We start from the raw sequence: 15,692 nt of genomic DNA on the forward strand, positions 1-15,692 counted from the left end.
AATTTTTATGGTCTTAAATTTATATTTTTATGGTCTTAAATTTATATTTTTATATTACAAATGTGGTTAGAATGTAAAACACAACATAAAGGTGGCTTCATGTTACTGTGTTGTTAAACATGGATGCGTGACAGTAGGACTCGAACTACAAGAGGATGCGTACGTATTCTCAATATATTTTTCTTTCCGTTTTATTTGCAGTACCTTTGGGAAAAACTAATTGCTTGCATTTGGTTTGTAACCTATTATTTAAATAAATATGTGTGTGGAATATATGTGCTTATAACAAGAGTAGTCATGCATTCTGTGTAAGTAACGTAAAACGCAAGTTTCTACGCTTACTTAATTGGACTAGAACATATTAATTGTTCATGAAGTTAATTCGAGTGTTAGTCAACACGCTAATGTATACGAAACGCAGGGACATGATACATATTGCAATTCCCATAAAGTGGTTTGGTATCTTAAGTTGTTTATTACATGCAGTGTAGTATTTGAAGAATGTCCATTGCGGAAACTACTGTTGATCTTGAAGCATTAGTATATTATACGTTTAAATTATATAGAGGGCTTCTCTCACCGCCACCCCCCTCAAGTGCCAATAATTAGCAAATACAGGAGAATTCCCTCTCGTCCACCCTTCAAATACCAGCCATGAAATTCTCATGCGGTGAAATTGCAGTGATGTAAATCTGGGGAATTTGCAAAATGACAGGTTTCAGAATATAAAAGTATGAAAGACTTTGATCGTAGGTAGCGTATTTTTTGCGCGTGTACATGCAACCAGACTGACAAGCTGAGACATAAATAGAGGGGAGGGATGGGGCAGTACACAAATTTCGATTTAAATATTTTATGGGCTTACCAACACTACATAAGAACATTCACTTCCTTGAAGAAGTATTTGTCATCCGTAAGCTATGAATTCAGCAAGGGAGGAAATGTAATTTCTTCTTAGGTATAATTTAACAATACAGGGAATTTCCAATTTGTTTGAAATTTCGAATACTTACTAATTTGGGTCTCCTAATCACGAATCTGCACTTAAAATTTGGCGCTCACGTATAGAAATTCCTGAATTATGGCTAGCCCCACGGACCATTGGCGCTAGCCCCACGAACCATTGGCGCGTGGTTAGGTTAGGAAAATAGTTAAATTTTAGGGTTGTAGTAATATCAGGAATATATATATTTCGTTCTTTAAGTATTCAAAATGGAAAATCTTGAGATAAATAATGAGCAATTGTGCATTGTCGGTTGCGATGACTGACCCTCTTATTTTGCAAGTTTGACACGTGAGCGCCAAATTTTAACTTCAGATTCATGATTAGGTGCCCTAGTTTAGTAGGTATGCCGAATTTCAAACAAAATGGAGAAATTCCCGGTATTGTAAAATCGCTCTGTGGGAGTTTTTGCAGTTAAACAATTGAAAAACTACTGCCTCTGATGATCACACAAATATCATGGACATCTGATTGTACAGTTTATATGTTAATTAATATAATACATTCATTGTAGTATTTCCTGTTGAGATTTTGGTAACAGTTTACTATCCTTCAGACACCTATAACTTCTTAGTTTCGTAAATTTTTGTGATTCGCACTTACCTATCTGCTTTGCGGAACATTCCATGAATGGTTTTTGGGGCTATCCATCCTGGAATCTGTGGGAAATTTAAACTAAAAAATTATTTTCGTTTGAAATTTTTGAGTCCAAATTTCCCACCGATTCTGGGCTCTGCCTCTGGGGTAATTGACGTACTATCCGAAACGGCTAACGCGGCTCCGCTTCCCCGGCTTTCTCTATAGACTACCTGTTAAAGGCATGTTAGAAATTGGCCAGAGTCACTTGCCCCAAAATGAGCCCCAAACTTTTAAATTTGAAGAAATCCATTTCCAGGATACGGAAAACTTACCTGGATTTCACACAAAACACCTTCCCAATGTTAGATGATACTACAGGAAGTTATTACGGTAAGTAGCTTCTTCTGTAGAAATGAAGAAATCTGTCCGAAGGATAGTAAACTATAATGTATTGTTAATATAGAGGCTGTCGACCCACTGTACCTCCTCGAGAATTACGTCGATTTTCTTTAAATCGACAGATTTCAATGTTTTATGTAATATAAAAGTGGTTCCAGCGTCAGGAAACCACAAATAACGGAGATATTTGATCGCAAAGTATGACCCGCGTAAGCACAAGAAATCCTATTCCAGACTACTATCGCTCATTTTTCCTGTAAAAAATTCCCGAACAGCAGCAAAACTAACACTCCTGGCATAACAAAAACGTGAAATCACTATCGGTACCAAATATGGCCCTCCTAACCTAAAAACCATTTCCAATACGAACGAGAATACATAATTTTTGAAAGTACTAAGAAAACAACGTGAAATCACTATTGTGACCAAACCTGGCTCTTCTAACCTAACAACTATTTCCAATGCGAACAAAAATATATAATTTTAAAAAGTACTAACCTTAAAACAATGCACTTTCTTCTACTTGGTTGCAGGGGTGAAATGTGTCAATTGGCAGACGAATCACACATTTTCATTGATAGCACTCACCACACTAAAAACGCACGCCCACCTTCCAAACAAAATCCGGGGCAGGACCATGCCATATGACAGTCTCAATTATTGCACAACACTTTAGCAACCTTGTGTTCTGACATCACGGGAGAAAGCTTTTTAATTTTAGGTTAAATGCCTATGTTGTTAGGTTAGACTAGCTAGGATTAGTTCTCTTAGCCTAAATAATAATTTGTCATTGTATTTATGCTAATGCTACCTAACCTGATCTTCATAAATGACACAAAAATCATCACCTTATCGTGGGGGTACGGAGGGTAGATGGTACCTTAAAATAAGCTATTATTTCAGACATAATTTTTTTCTGTATTCTTAGTTTGCAAATATTATGTGAAATGTGGTATGCTTACGATGTGCTTTCTTTATTTCTTATCAGATGACTGCCATATTGGACAGTAATGTTGAGGAGAAGTCATGGCAAGTTCTGAAGAGGGAGGGATTGATTTTAGTGCATTAGAGAAAGAACTCCAGGATGCTATTGAAGAGGATGCAAGATATTGGAGAGAAAATGATGCGAAGCTTCGTGCTGTGAATCAGAAGGTGACATATGATGAATTCAGGTAATTATTAATAATTATAATTTTCCATAATCAATATTATTTAACATTTCCAGAATTGTGTGAACAGTGATTTGTCTTATCTTTGAAATCAGTAGTTCATAATTTATTATTATTATTTCACAGCATGCCACATGCCACTCCCACCTAGTTACAGATGCACACCCAAATAAATGCAATGAAGTTAATTTTTATTGTATTTTTTTATTGAACACCATCTCTGTCCAAACACCAAATGTTTCCATGTCATTTCACCTGCCATTTGCTTCCAGGTTTTTCTTCTTCTTCCAGGTTTTTCTTCTTCTTCCAGCAGTCGCTCTCGCCCTTTGGTTGAGACTTGTTCGCTCATTTCAAAGTGAGCTACCTCTGGCGTTGACGCAAGGCCCTGGTGGCTTGTATCATTACCAGTGCTCGAAAAATTTTCTTCAAACCTAGGCACCAGCTCTGAAAATCAGGCGCCAGGAAACCTCGTACTAGCAATTGTGCATACTACAGTATGTTTCAAAAGTCGCACAATTCAAACTTTGAAAATGAATATCATGAAAATCGTAAGAGATATTTACACCGGGTTCTCTGCACTAAACTAATCCTGTAGGCTATCACTGGGTTCATAAATTTATGTTAGCATTTATCTAAATAAAGGCAATTACATTATTTTTTTAAAAAAACATTGTTCATTTGCTGAAAACATATGAGAACTCATTTTCAACCATAAATACCAACTCTTAAACAATTAGTGCGATAATATGTTGGTGTTTGGTTGTAAAACAGTTGCTTTGTGAGATAGCTACAGCAGAAGCAGGGGATTTTTCTTGGAAATTCTCTTGCACATGAGTGTAAGAATGAGTAGTAAAATACTCTTCAGCAATGCACAGACACTGCTCCAATGAATATGCCATACTGAATCAATTAAAACAAACAGGCACAGTAGCGGCGAAAGTGATCGAAGAGAATTCAATGTAACCAGGGGCAGCCTAGGATTCTCTCAAGAGTCCAATTTCAGCACAAAATCTTGATTTACGATTTTTCACGTAAATGTATAGCCAATACTTAGACACATGTTTGCGACTGTTGGCAATATTTTGACCTGCTAGTGTTGCCATATATGAAGATATGTCCCAAAAATGGCACTTTTCGCTCAACCCATAAAATCGCCAGTCAAAAATTCATCAAATGTTGCACATGACCAATATTGGTCGCAAATGACAGACTGACATGGCATCAGTTATCAAATGTCTGATTATGACCCTTCGATAATTTCTTACATATTTTTCTTACTCAGAAGTTTATTTCCGGAAAAATTTGAATGGTGCTTTCCGTCAGTTATTAATTTAATATAAGTTTCTGTATGGAGTGAATTGTTAATTTTAAGCATTGAAATATATCTCAATGGATGAGGCTTTATAATGCAGAAAACCCGGTGTAAATATCTCTTGCGGTTTTCATGATATACATTTCCAAAGTTTGGGTTGTGCGACTTTTGAAACACTGTATAAGATGCTGAGCATTACGGTATTCAAAACATCGCTAAATTATTTGAGAAAGCAGGAAATGGGGTGTTAGGGGACAAAGGGTAAGAAATTGTTACGGACTCTATGGAATGTTCACAACGTTGATATGCTAACTTACGCTGTACTGCTATTTGAACTTAGAATCATCAAAATATTGTACATATTACAGCAAAAGATCACAGTCGCCAAGCTGAAATTTTTAGTCGCCCTGGCGACCAGGATTTTTCGAGCCCTGATCATTAGGGACTTAATTTGTGCAGCAAGCTCATGAGCTACAACCAACAGCCATGCACTGAAATGCATCTTCCCATCACACAGTGTTGCAATCCCGTTTCATTTGATACTGTTTGTTGAAGGGAATTTTTTAGGAAAAGGAAATTTTGATGGTATCTTCACCATCTCGCCCTGTTCAGTGTGTGGCAGGAACAAAAACTCACAACTAGCTTGTTGTCCTACCTTGAACGAGAAAGGGAAGGAAAAACAGCTCAGAAGATAACCAATATTGTGTAGCTTGACCAAGATAATCCTGTGATGCTATCGTCAAATTTTCAACTGTGAGCGAACGAGATTGGGCTGCATTTATCAAAAGCAGTGACTTAACATTTAACTTTTTAATTTTTTTTACAATGAAGCAAGAGAAGGAAGTTATAGATATTATACACATTAAGATTAGGGACACATAAGAGATGCACTAAGTAGAATTTTTATCAAAAAACGCAGGCTTAAGCAGGACTTGAACACTGGTATTTGGCATACCATGCCATGTCTCTACCACTGAGCTACCGAGTCAGCCTGGTTATTTCATGACTCTACGTAGGACATCTCTTGTGTGTGCCTAATCTTAACGAATTTACATCTCTACGCTGGGAGAAGACAGGCAATGTCGACATCAGTCATGAGAATTAAACTGCTTGATAGATTACAACTGATTTTCTGCATGTGGTAGTTAGATCGGTATCTTTGTTTGTTGTATGCAAATGTTATTATTCTCCTTGTTCATTACTGCCAGCAGAGAGAAGAGGGAAATAATTACTAAATATTTTGCAAATATTGATGCAATAGATTACCATTTTTTTCATTGGTTATTGTTTCTTTTTCATATTTCTCATTCAGGGCCTTACATCAGTGGCCAAGCACCCCCCTCCCTTGAATGTGGATGTGTGCATATTTAGAAGAACTCTTGATAGTTTCTATGCATGAACATGGACGTCTGCAGGATTTTTTTTCAGGTGGTGAGGGGCAGAGGAGGGATATTTTTCTCCATAATAGTAATGCCCCCTCAAAAAAAAACACTTCTTCAGTCTGAAATTATCAGGTTCTTTCAACGCCCTTATAATAATTAACATGAACTAATGTGACTGAAATTATATGTGAAATATATACTTTTTAGGTCAACATTCATTTTCCAGAGGGAGGGCATTCCCCCCCTACCCCTTCCGGACATCCATGATGTGCACGAGTACTCTCATTTTATTACATTTTATGTACATGAATTGTTATTTTGTGAATGTGATCACCAGTGATATTTCTGTGTTTTGAGTGATTCTGTTGGGCCGTTGAATGCTTAACTATCTGCAGGTCTCATAATAAGAGACCCGGTAACAACACTCATACAGTGATCAATGCAAAAATCAACTATAATCGGAAACACGAACCTTCCGATCCTCTGTAAGCAAACCGTTTCACTTCGAGTAACGTATCACTCCACGTCAGCTGTTCATGGATGGCACAGTCATCATATGCTGTTGTTCACTCGCATTACACCCAAATACGTTAGATGAAAAAAACGTATACCTATTTTTTATGACATCCCTACACATTGAAGCATAAAAAAATTTCGAAGGGTGATTAAATACGTGTTCTTGTTGAAGCTTGAAGTACAGGTATGAACATATTTTCAACTTCAAAAAATTCATTTATCTTAAACTGGGTTAACGGGTCCCTCCTCCCCCTTTTCTCTCAGCATGACAGGGCCAAAGTAAAACTAAGAGAGCGAGAGAGTCGATTCAGTTACTTCAAGCCTTTTCGTTTCATTGCTACCCCTTCCACCAAGCTATTGCCCAACATTGTTGACATGCAAAGAATTGTTTTTCTCCTTTGTCCGACAATGTCCTGCCAGTTTTAGCAGAAACTAGACTAAGATAAGCTGCAAGATAAAAAATAGATTGTTTATCTCCGTTCATTTCTCTTTCTTGAGCACTGAAAAAAAACAAAAACAATGAGAACTCACATTATTTATGCAAGGGAAAAATATTTACTTACTTTAATCCAATGCGAGAGGTTCGATGCCTGTCAGATCTTCATCACAACTATCTTCCGATTCACTTTCCCCATCATTAACTTGGATAACGAATCTTTCCAAATTTAAATCGTCTGTCAGGTAGTCCACTTACCACAATTTCCGCTCTTCGGTTTCAGTGACATGCTGCATTGCGTCCACCGAGTTATGCACCAAAATCTGAGACATGGCAATCTTAGTCAGTCTCTTGACCTCGTCCAACTTGAAGGTACCCTTTGACCTGAGCCCATATCATTTCAATGGGATTCAGGTTGCAATGGTAAGGTGGTAGATGCAACATGGTGTGCCCGGCTTTCTTCGCTATTTCGTCGACAACGTATTTGTCATAGCTTGGCTTCATAAGCGAAACGTGATCCAAAAGTTCCGCCTTGAGCTCGTCAGCTGGAAGTACAATGCCTTTTTCGCTCAGCCAAGCTAATATGTCAGCCTTCTTCCAAGCAGTGGTTGGCAGTGGTTTCACATTTCACACTGTGATAGGGAGCATTATCCGGCACAATAACACTGTTCGGGTCAAGTTTTGGCAGAACAGATGAAATACACTCCTCAAAAACATCCCCGTTCATTTCTTCGTGGTAGTCACCTGTAGTCTTGGACACAAAAAATTAGCTGTGCACCGTCCACGAACCCACTTCCAACATGAACAATGATGAGCCCCTTGCCTTTTCCTGACGGTTGCTTCAGTACGGTTGACAGTCCTTCGAGAAAAGCTTTCTTCCTGGAGGTGACAGTGCTATCGTGCCATGCCTTGCTCGCAGTGTGCCCTGCGTTTACCCACGTCTCATCCAAGTAATAAATGTTCTTACCTTGCTTTCACAGTACCCTTATGGACCGAAGGTATTTTCGGCACCAAACAACAATATCGTCCCTGTCGATGAGTGCTGTCTGCCAACTTCGCTTCCCATAAACGAACCCAACATCCAACAAGAAGCGATTTAACATGGATGCTTAAAATTGGGGATATCCTCATCATTATTAACATCCGCCAAACTTTGCGCCGCTTATTTCAAAATCGGTGTACTTGTTCACACGAGCAACAATGTTGTGTTTCTTCCCGGGAGTCACACCTTCACCGGTCGTTTTCCATTCTTTCAATGCACCGAAAACAGAAGATGCTGACACAGCGCTGCACTTGGACTCCAACTTCACCACTTCCTTCACTGTTTTCTCAGGATGCCACTGACAGAACGTTGCATAAACATTCAGAACAATCTGCTTCCTGCCACTTTTAAACGGCTGTCCTTACCGATGTTTCTGAAAGAAAGTCTGAGAACAGGGAGACCTTCCTGCATGCATGGATGTCGCCATATTCGAAAGTGGCGCTACTTTCTTGCTGCTCACGTGATCAGTTGTAATTTATACAATCATCATGTATTATTATTATAAGCAGAAACTTTTAATGAAAAGCTATTTTAAAATTCAAATTCTGGGATAATTTTCACATTTTTCTTCCGTTGGCAAGCTTTTTTAAAATGGACTATATGCGGCGGAAGAAATCGGCTATTAGGTTGTTGCCAACCCCAATACCTTCGCACTAAGTCGGTGAGGAAACTGAAGTGGTGTGGCAAATGTTGCCACATGATAATTTGATTTCACGTTGTCAGTGAGGGTGCTGTGGGGTGAAGGGACACAGATGGGCTGACCATAGCAGAGGTGTTCACCATCCAGTGGCGTAACCACGGGGGGGAAATGAGTTCTAGAGGGGGCAAAGGGGAGGCAAACATTGACGGCCAAGTTTGCCTGCAGGGGGCAATTACCGCCCACAACTTCAAATTTTATGCAAATAAAAATACTTTTCGTAAAATTTTCTTGCTCGTTTCGCTCGCAATGCCTGCTTTTCATAGTCTTATCAAGTTTAGGACTGTAGTTAGGAGACGGTGGGAGTCTGCCCTGGGCACCGAACGATCTAAATGAAAATAAGTTGTAAAATTGATTGATTGGTTTGTGGTTTGAAGTCCACTTTACACACAGAAAGGCTAATCGGAACTGGACCTACAGTTTAAAGTGAGATCCGAAGCACTGAGCCATGTGCCTCCACCGGGTATCGAACCCGGGACTCCTTGATCACAAGGCTACGATGTTACCACTACACCATCAGGGAGACACAAAAGTTGTAAAAGAGAGAATGCATTGGCATCCCGTGAAATTATTTGCACCCTATTAAATCAATATTGTTTTCAGCCTGCAAAGAAATTGGATCCAAAAATTTTGTTGCTCGCTTTGCTCGCAATTTTTCATTGTTCTCTGTAATGCATTGTAAATTACCAGACAGAGAAATAAGACTTGTCTTAATTGATTTTCTTTTAAATGCATGAACAGTTGTTTTGAGGAAAGGGAGTGTGCACATTTGAGAGACAATTTATGTAATTTTTGCTGCTGGTTTATTGTGAGATGGATGGATTGGTTGTGTAATGTATTTAAATAATATATGTTGTATATAATATGCATTTAAGAAACTTTGAATACGTACACAATTCAGTGTCGACGTCGCTCCTTGTTGCATATTGTGAAACATATATCGTGCATGAAAGTTAATGTAATGTTGATGTAAAAAAGAATTATATTTGGAATGCATTTCTCAAGCATTTTCTGTCTTTCAAAAATAGTTTGTGTGCTTGTTTTCCATTATTAATGTGAAATTGAAAATAATTCAAATCGTTTGTTCGAACACAAATGCTTTAGCACCAACTTCTACCCCCTTTTGCATAATTTACGAGGGTAAAAACATCTTTGATACTAATAATAATAATAATGTTGGTCTCGGGTTCTAATTCCAGCTTGGGCATGGATGTTTGTGAGTGTGCACTTGTCAATTTCATCTCATCACTCATTCCCATCTTCGCAAATTAGCCAAAAGTGGCACAATAAGAGAAGTAAGAAAAATGAAATCAATAATAACAATAATAATAATAATGTTATTAAAATTGTTATTATTAGTAGTAGTATTATTATAAACATTATTGTTATTGGTACGTTTATCCTGGTATCCCCCCCCCCCAGACAAATATTCGTGGTTGCGCCTCTGTCACCATCGATTGCGACCCTCATGACTGCAGACCTCAGAAACACCCTCACACTCTGTAAGACTTGTGGGGGTGAGGGAGGACGAGGGCAGACTGTGAGGGTGAGATGAGGGCAAGACACGAGAAAGGTATCGGTGGAGGTTGATTTAAAATGAACACCTTTGCTCTAGAAAGAAGAAAAACATGGTAATTTTTTTAAAAAAAACTGCAAATATGTATATGTATATGTAGGGTGCAATAAAATGTCACTGCCTCTTACCGTCTTCTTCCCCCACTTTTCTTTCCAGTGACAATGCTTCATTGAGTTGCCGTTTTAGTCTCCCTGGGCTTTTTTTCCTGCTTAACCCAGAATTTTAGATAGAGGTGAAAAGGGCATACAAGTGTTTTTGGATAGCATAACTTTAGAGATGTTGAAGAAAACTCTGGAGCATGTTCTAATGTGTGACATTGAGGTGTAGATCCCCCACACTGTGACACTCGCTTTATGTCATTAGTTACCGAGACGATAAATACGATTCAAGAACTTAGTTAATCAAATTAAATCTATCAGCTTACTTATGTGCAATAGTAATAATAATTCATAACACTTTCAAACCCCAATGAATTTAATCAATAAACAACTGTTTTAAAAAATGTAATTTATCTCAATGTGTTGTCGCATTCCCTAGCAAAGGCTATTTTTAGCATAAGACGACAGAAGAAGAATCATTTGGTACTGAACTGTCACACCCGGTAGGGGATAAGATATACATTTTGTTCTTTATTTTTTACATTTAACGACTTTATCTTCCACATTTGGCTAATCGTCTCTTCTTCCACTCAGACACTGAGCAGCCAAGATGTATATTTAATTGTTCTTTTTAAGCTACGTATTAAATTAACTCCCAACAAGTGATAGGGCCTCCTTAAGTGAAACATTGCTATAACACGTCCGTTGACAAATAGAACGTCTCTGCACCTTGTAGGCTAGGTAGATAATTTTATTGTCATAAGTTGGCAACACTGTTATGATACACATGCTTTTGTTTATAGAAGGTCTTAAGTTCTGTGATTCTCACTTTAGTTGATTCAATTTTATAATGATAGTGGATTACAACTCTGCCATACTTTGATAACTTGGGTTGCCAATACATTTAGCATCCCTTATGTATGCAACCATTGGTGCGAGTAATTGAGCAGGATGAAAACACTTCTTCTGGAAGTTAGGTTAAGGTGCACACCAGTCGTTACAGGTATACAACGCAGATAATAAATCTTAAATTGCAGTTTTGTCACAAAAATCTACTGTTTTACTCTAAAAACATATTAGATTAATTGGGGCAATTACCATGACAATAAATGAGTTAATTTTATTGTTTTTATTGTTAACATGAATTTATCCTTTAACATCATACAAAATATATCTTGTCAGGGACTTTTTCAACATAGAAGAAATATATTGGGTTGGTGCGAATGAAATGTCCGCTTTGACATCTGGTGTGAAACTCACCTCAACAACACAACACAGGGACTGACTGAGGTCACGGGTCTAATGTCATAAACTCTGTATACGTCCAGCAAACAGGCTGGAGCACCCAGACAGTCAGGAGGCAGTGTGTTGCTGAACAGGGTCGTCTGAAAGTGCACCATGAAGAACACACAATTGCGAGTGATTTGTCTTTACGAACTCAAACTGGGATATTCTGCTCAGCAAGCCACCAAAAACACTAACAGTGCATTTGGGCCACGAATGGCAATTGAATGCACCATTCACCGCTGGTTTGTCAAATTTCGTTCCGGTGACACAGCATTGCAAAATGAACCCCGTGGCCATCGACCAACATCATGTTCGGATGAGCTCCTCAGGAACGCCGTGGAAGCGGACCCTCGGAAAAGTGTTCGTGCCATTGCAGACGAGTTAGGCATACACCATACCACTGTCGTTCGGCGGCTCCGTGCGATCGGTAAAGCGAAAAAGTTGGACTCATGGGTACCACATGATTTGACACCGTCTGGAGGTGTGCAGTTCTCTGAGAGTAAGGAATAACCGGGATGGTTTCCTGCATCGGATTGTCATTTCAGGTGAAAAATGGATCTGCTATGACAATCGTAAACGATCAGGATAATGGTTGGATCGTGATCAACGTCCAGGGCGGTTTCCGAAACCACCTCTCCACCCAAGGAAGGTGTTGTTGCTGGTATGGTGGTCTATGGTGGGTGTGATCCATCATGTCTTTCTCAGGCGAGGTGAAACCATCAATGCAGATCGTTACAGTGCTGAACTCCATGAAATGCAAAGCAAACTTCGTCGCAAGCATCCAGAAATGGTCCACAGACATGGTGTCCTCATGTTGCACGACAATGCTCGCCCACATGTCGCGCAAAGGACGGTGCAGACTCTCCATGAGTTACAATATGAAACCCTTCCTCAGCCAGTATATTCTCTCAACCTCTCTCCCACTGACTACCATCTCTTCCGGCATCTCGATCACTTCCTGACAGGGAAGACCTTCACTGATGATCGGGCAGTGTAACATGCCGTTGAGGAGTTCTTTGCGTCGCAGACTCCAGACTTCTTTCGCCATGGAATCCAATTGTTGGCTGAGCGATGACAAAAGTGTGTGGCTGCAGACGGCGACTATTTTGATTAACCAGGTATTGTAGTTTTGATTTTTTTGGCCTTTGGCAATGACGCACCTGGGCCGGACATTTCATTCGCACCAACCCAATATATTTGAAGTATGTTGCAGAAATTAAAACTAGTATTTTGCTTCTGAATGCAGGGATATTGTAAAGGCTGCTCATCTGAAACCTTTAGACAAGTCTGATAAAACGAATCTACAGCAACGCCTAAAAGGTACACTATGGAACAGTTTAGCATCTAAAAAAAAGCACACAGCAAGTACAAATGAAATGGATAGTTCTGCACAGAGCACTCCACAGTTGGTTCAGGTAAGTGGACTCTTTAACTGGATTTTACTGAAATGTGATTGCTAATTAATTTGAAATAGATGTTACAAATTAATTATAAGCATTTGTATTAACATATTTTTCTGCTTGTTTTCATTCATGCACAAGAAGGTAAACTTTATACCTCAGGAGGATAATCCTAAAGTGTAAATCACCAACCCTGAGACCTTCTGTAAACAAACGGTCTCACCGATTCGATGTATCACTCCACGTCAGCTGATTCATGACCGCAATCATCTGCTGTTACACTCATAGTTCGCCGCACCTATTCATTTTATATAAGAGCCTCTGAATGTGAGAACCCGCTCTCAAAACATCAGACAAATATGCAACTGCCTACATTGTTACTCACCCGGTCATTCTCTCTTTCATAACCCTTAAAACTGCAGACACTGACACACCACTGCACTGGGATACGAACTTAACCACTTCATTTACTGGTTTCTCAGGATACCACTGACAGAACGTTACATAAATATTGAGTAGAATTTGTTTCTAACATCTTTTCAAAGGCTGTCCTTGCTGGTGTTTTGAAAACAAGCTCGGAGAACACGGATACCTTCCCGCACGCATAGAACTCGGCATTTTATTTTTCTAAGGATAAGTCAGGCAATATTACTAAGTCGCACTACTTCCTTGCTGTTCACATGATTATTTTTAGAAAATAACCAATGTTATAAAATATCATTATGTACACAAATCTCTAAACTCATTGAAAGTTACAATGCATATTAGTACAAAATGTTCACGCTTATCTTGCCTTGACATGTTACCAAGTTATTTTACGAAGTGCACTATATTTGGCGGAACAAAAATCGTTATTAGGATGCTTGTCAAAGTTTCCAACCGCAATAAATTTACGAACTTTCTTTGTCTTGTTTTGATCATCATCATCAATATATTTATGGGACTTACAGCAATGCATATGGCTGTTTATGCCCATTACATATTTTATTTACATAAGATACAATTTACATAAAATCTACAAACAAATTTCAAAAACACTCCTATCTATATCATCCTTAGAAATATACATTACCATGTTATATCATTTTGTCTAAAAAAATGCAAGTAAAATATATTCAATTCACATGCAAGAAAGAAGCCAAATTTATGGGGAATGATTACTGTTGCAAAGAGTTAACCATAAAGGTGAAGCAATAAGTAAAAAAAAGAAAGAGCATTGGGTTTAAAGTGAGACGTCATTAGCGGCAGCATATCCCATACTACAAATTGGCCATTGTTTTAACTTACGTAACGAATCCTGTAACAACGCTGGATATTCGTGCGGATTATTTTACTTCTATGAGTTTGCAATGCTTTCTGCATGCACGTGGTTTTGTTTACAGAAGGTCTCAGGGTTTGTGATTTACACTTTAGTACTGTTCCCGTGGATTGTCTCATCTGGAGAGCCACATGCTTTGTGTGTCTTTGTTGAACGTTTCATATTGTGTGTGTATGTGTGTTATGAATGGGTCAATATGAAATTAAAATCCAGCTGAAACCTTGTACAGTCACAGACAGATCTGGGTTGTAATAAATTCATTGACTTTCAATGAAATAGTAACAACCTAGCAGTGTCCGTGACTGTAACAAAATGATATATGTATGTTAACACTTTTTTTTTCTGCCATGCATCTGTCTTGTACACAGTATGTCAACTGTTTTGAATAGTTTTCATCAGGCTAAACCAATGAAAACTACTACTCCATGGCTCAACAGCCCTTTAAAGGCCAGAGCCTGCCAGAGTGACTTTTTCATTGGGTGATGCATGGTTAACATATTGAGTCCATCGCCATCGTTATCTGTCTTTCGAGACCAGAGTCCGCTACTTATTTTCAAGCAGCTTCCTGATTGTCCTTACAATGCTGGTTCGGTGCTGAAATTTTGGGAGCTCCCAAAAGAAATTAAACCTGGGACTGCTCCGTCCAAAAGTGAGCTTGCTAAGTGGCTACTCAGGAGCCCTTGATACCAATAAAGCACTGATATAAAATTTACGGATACCAGTAATTGATATCCTACTGATTTAATTTAAAATTGCAAATGTTCCATAAAGAACCTGAATAATTTGTTCACATTCCCTAAATATTAGATTGGTTAAATTATCAAAAACTTTTCTGATAGACTGATGTGACTTGTACCTGTCAAATAATGATACTGTGAACTTGCTTCTACATACTCATGAATGTTGCTATATGTTAATTGTTTTGTATTTGTTTTCAGGATAGTGAATCTTTGCCAACAACAACACATGAATTTGTCCACCATTGGAGAGGACTAGACATTTGTGAACGACTCACGCTGTTGAAACGTATGGGACCTAGTGCACTGGGCCACCTCTTCCGCTCAGAAATTCCTGTTGGGATTTTGGGGGAAATTTTGCAGGCACTGCTTGCATTTTCCCCAAACACGTTAGAAATCATTCTCGTTGTTGGTTTGCTGAGGGCACTAGCAGAGGCAAAAAGGTACAAATAGCTTGTATCTTGATAGTTGAGAATGAGGGACAGTTTTCTTTGATATGTTCAAGCCTGTATTATTATACTATTAAATGTATTATTATATTTATTAATAATAACTTAATAATACTCAGCGGTGAACGATGAGACTCGGTGAAGTACACAGACTCCTCTCAGGTACAGGGATGGTGTTAGGCAAAGACAATGTTCACAGCACAGAGAAAGAAAACCACATTGCTGCAGTAGATAAACTAAAAGCTGTTATTCTTTATTTATGGCAATTATAATGTGAATATACTTGAGACGA

At 38.5% G+C, this 15,692-nt stretch overlaps 1 protein-coding gene across 2 annotated transcripts in view; it reads left to right on the forward strand.

Annotated features, from left to right (window-relative positions):
• Positions 1-106: 106 nt before the first annotated feature.
• The window catches only part of LOC145980030 (dynein axonemal assembly factor 19), a 32,425-nt gene continuing 16,839 nt past the window's right edge, over positions 107-15,692 (forward strand). The window contains exons 1-4 of one of the 2 annotated variants that reach the window (XM_083113004.1): positions 107-159; positions 2,970-3,153; positions 12,743-12,911; positions 15,153-15,394. In XM_083113004.1, the coding sequence (XP_082969130.1) occupies positions 3,008-3,153; positions 12,743-12,911; positions 15,153-15,394 (557 nt within the window). In that variant the 5' untranslated portion in view covers positions 107-159; positions 2,970-3,007. Of the gene's footprint in view, positions 160-208; positions 309-2,969; positions 3,154-12,742; positions 12,912-15,152; positions 15,395-15,692 lie in introns of those variants that run through there. The other variant, XM_083113005.1, reaches the window with a different exon arrangement.

Source organism: Lepisma saccharinum, chromosome 27 (genome assembly GCF_977018435.1).
Source record: "Lepisma saccharinum chromosome 27, izLepSacc3.1, whole genome shotgun sequence".
Classification (NCBI taxonomy): Eukaryota; Metazoa; Arthropoda; class Insecta; order Zygentoma; family Lepismatidae; genus Lepisma; species Lepisma saccharinum.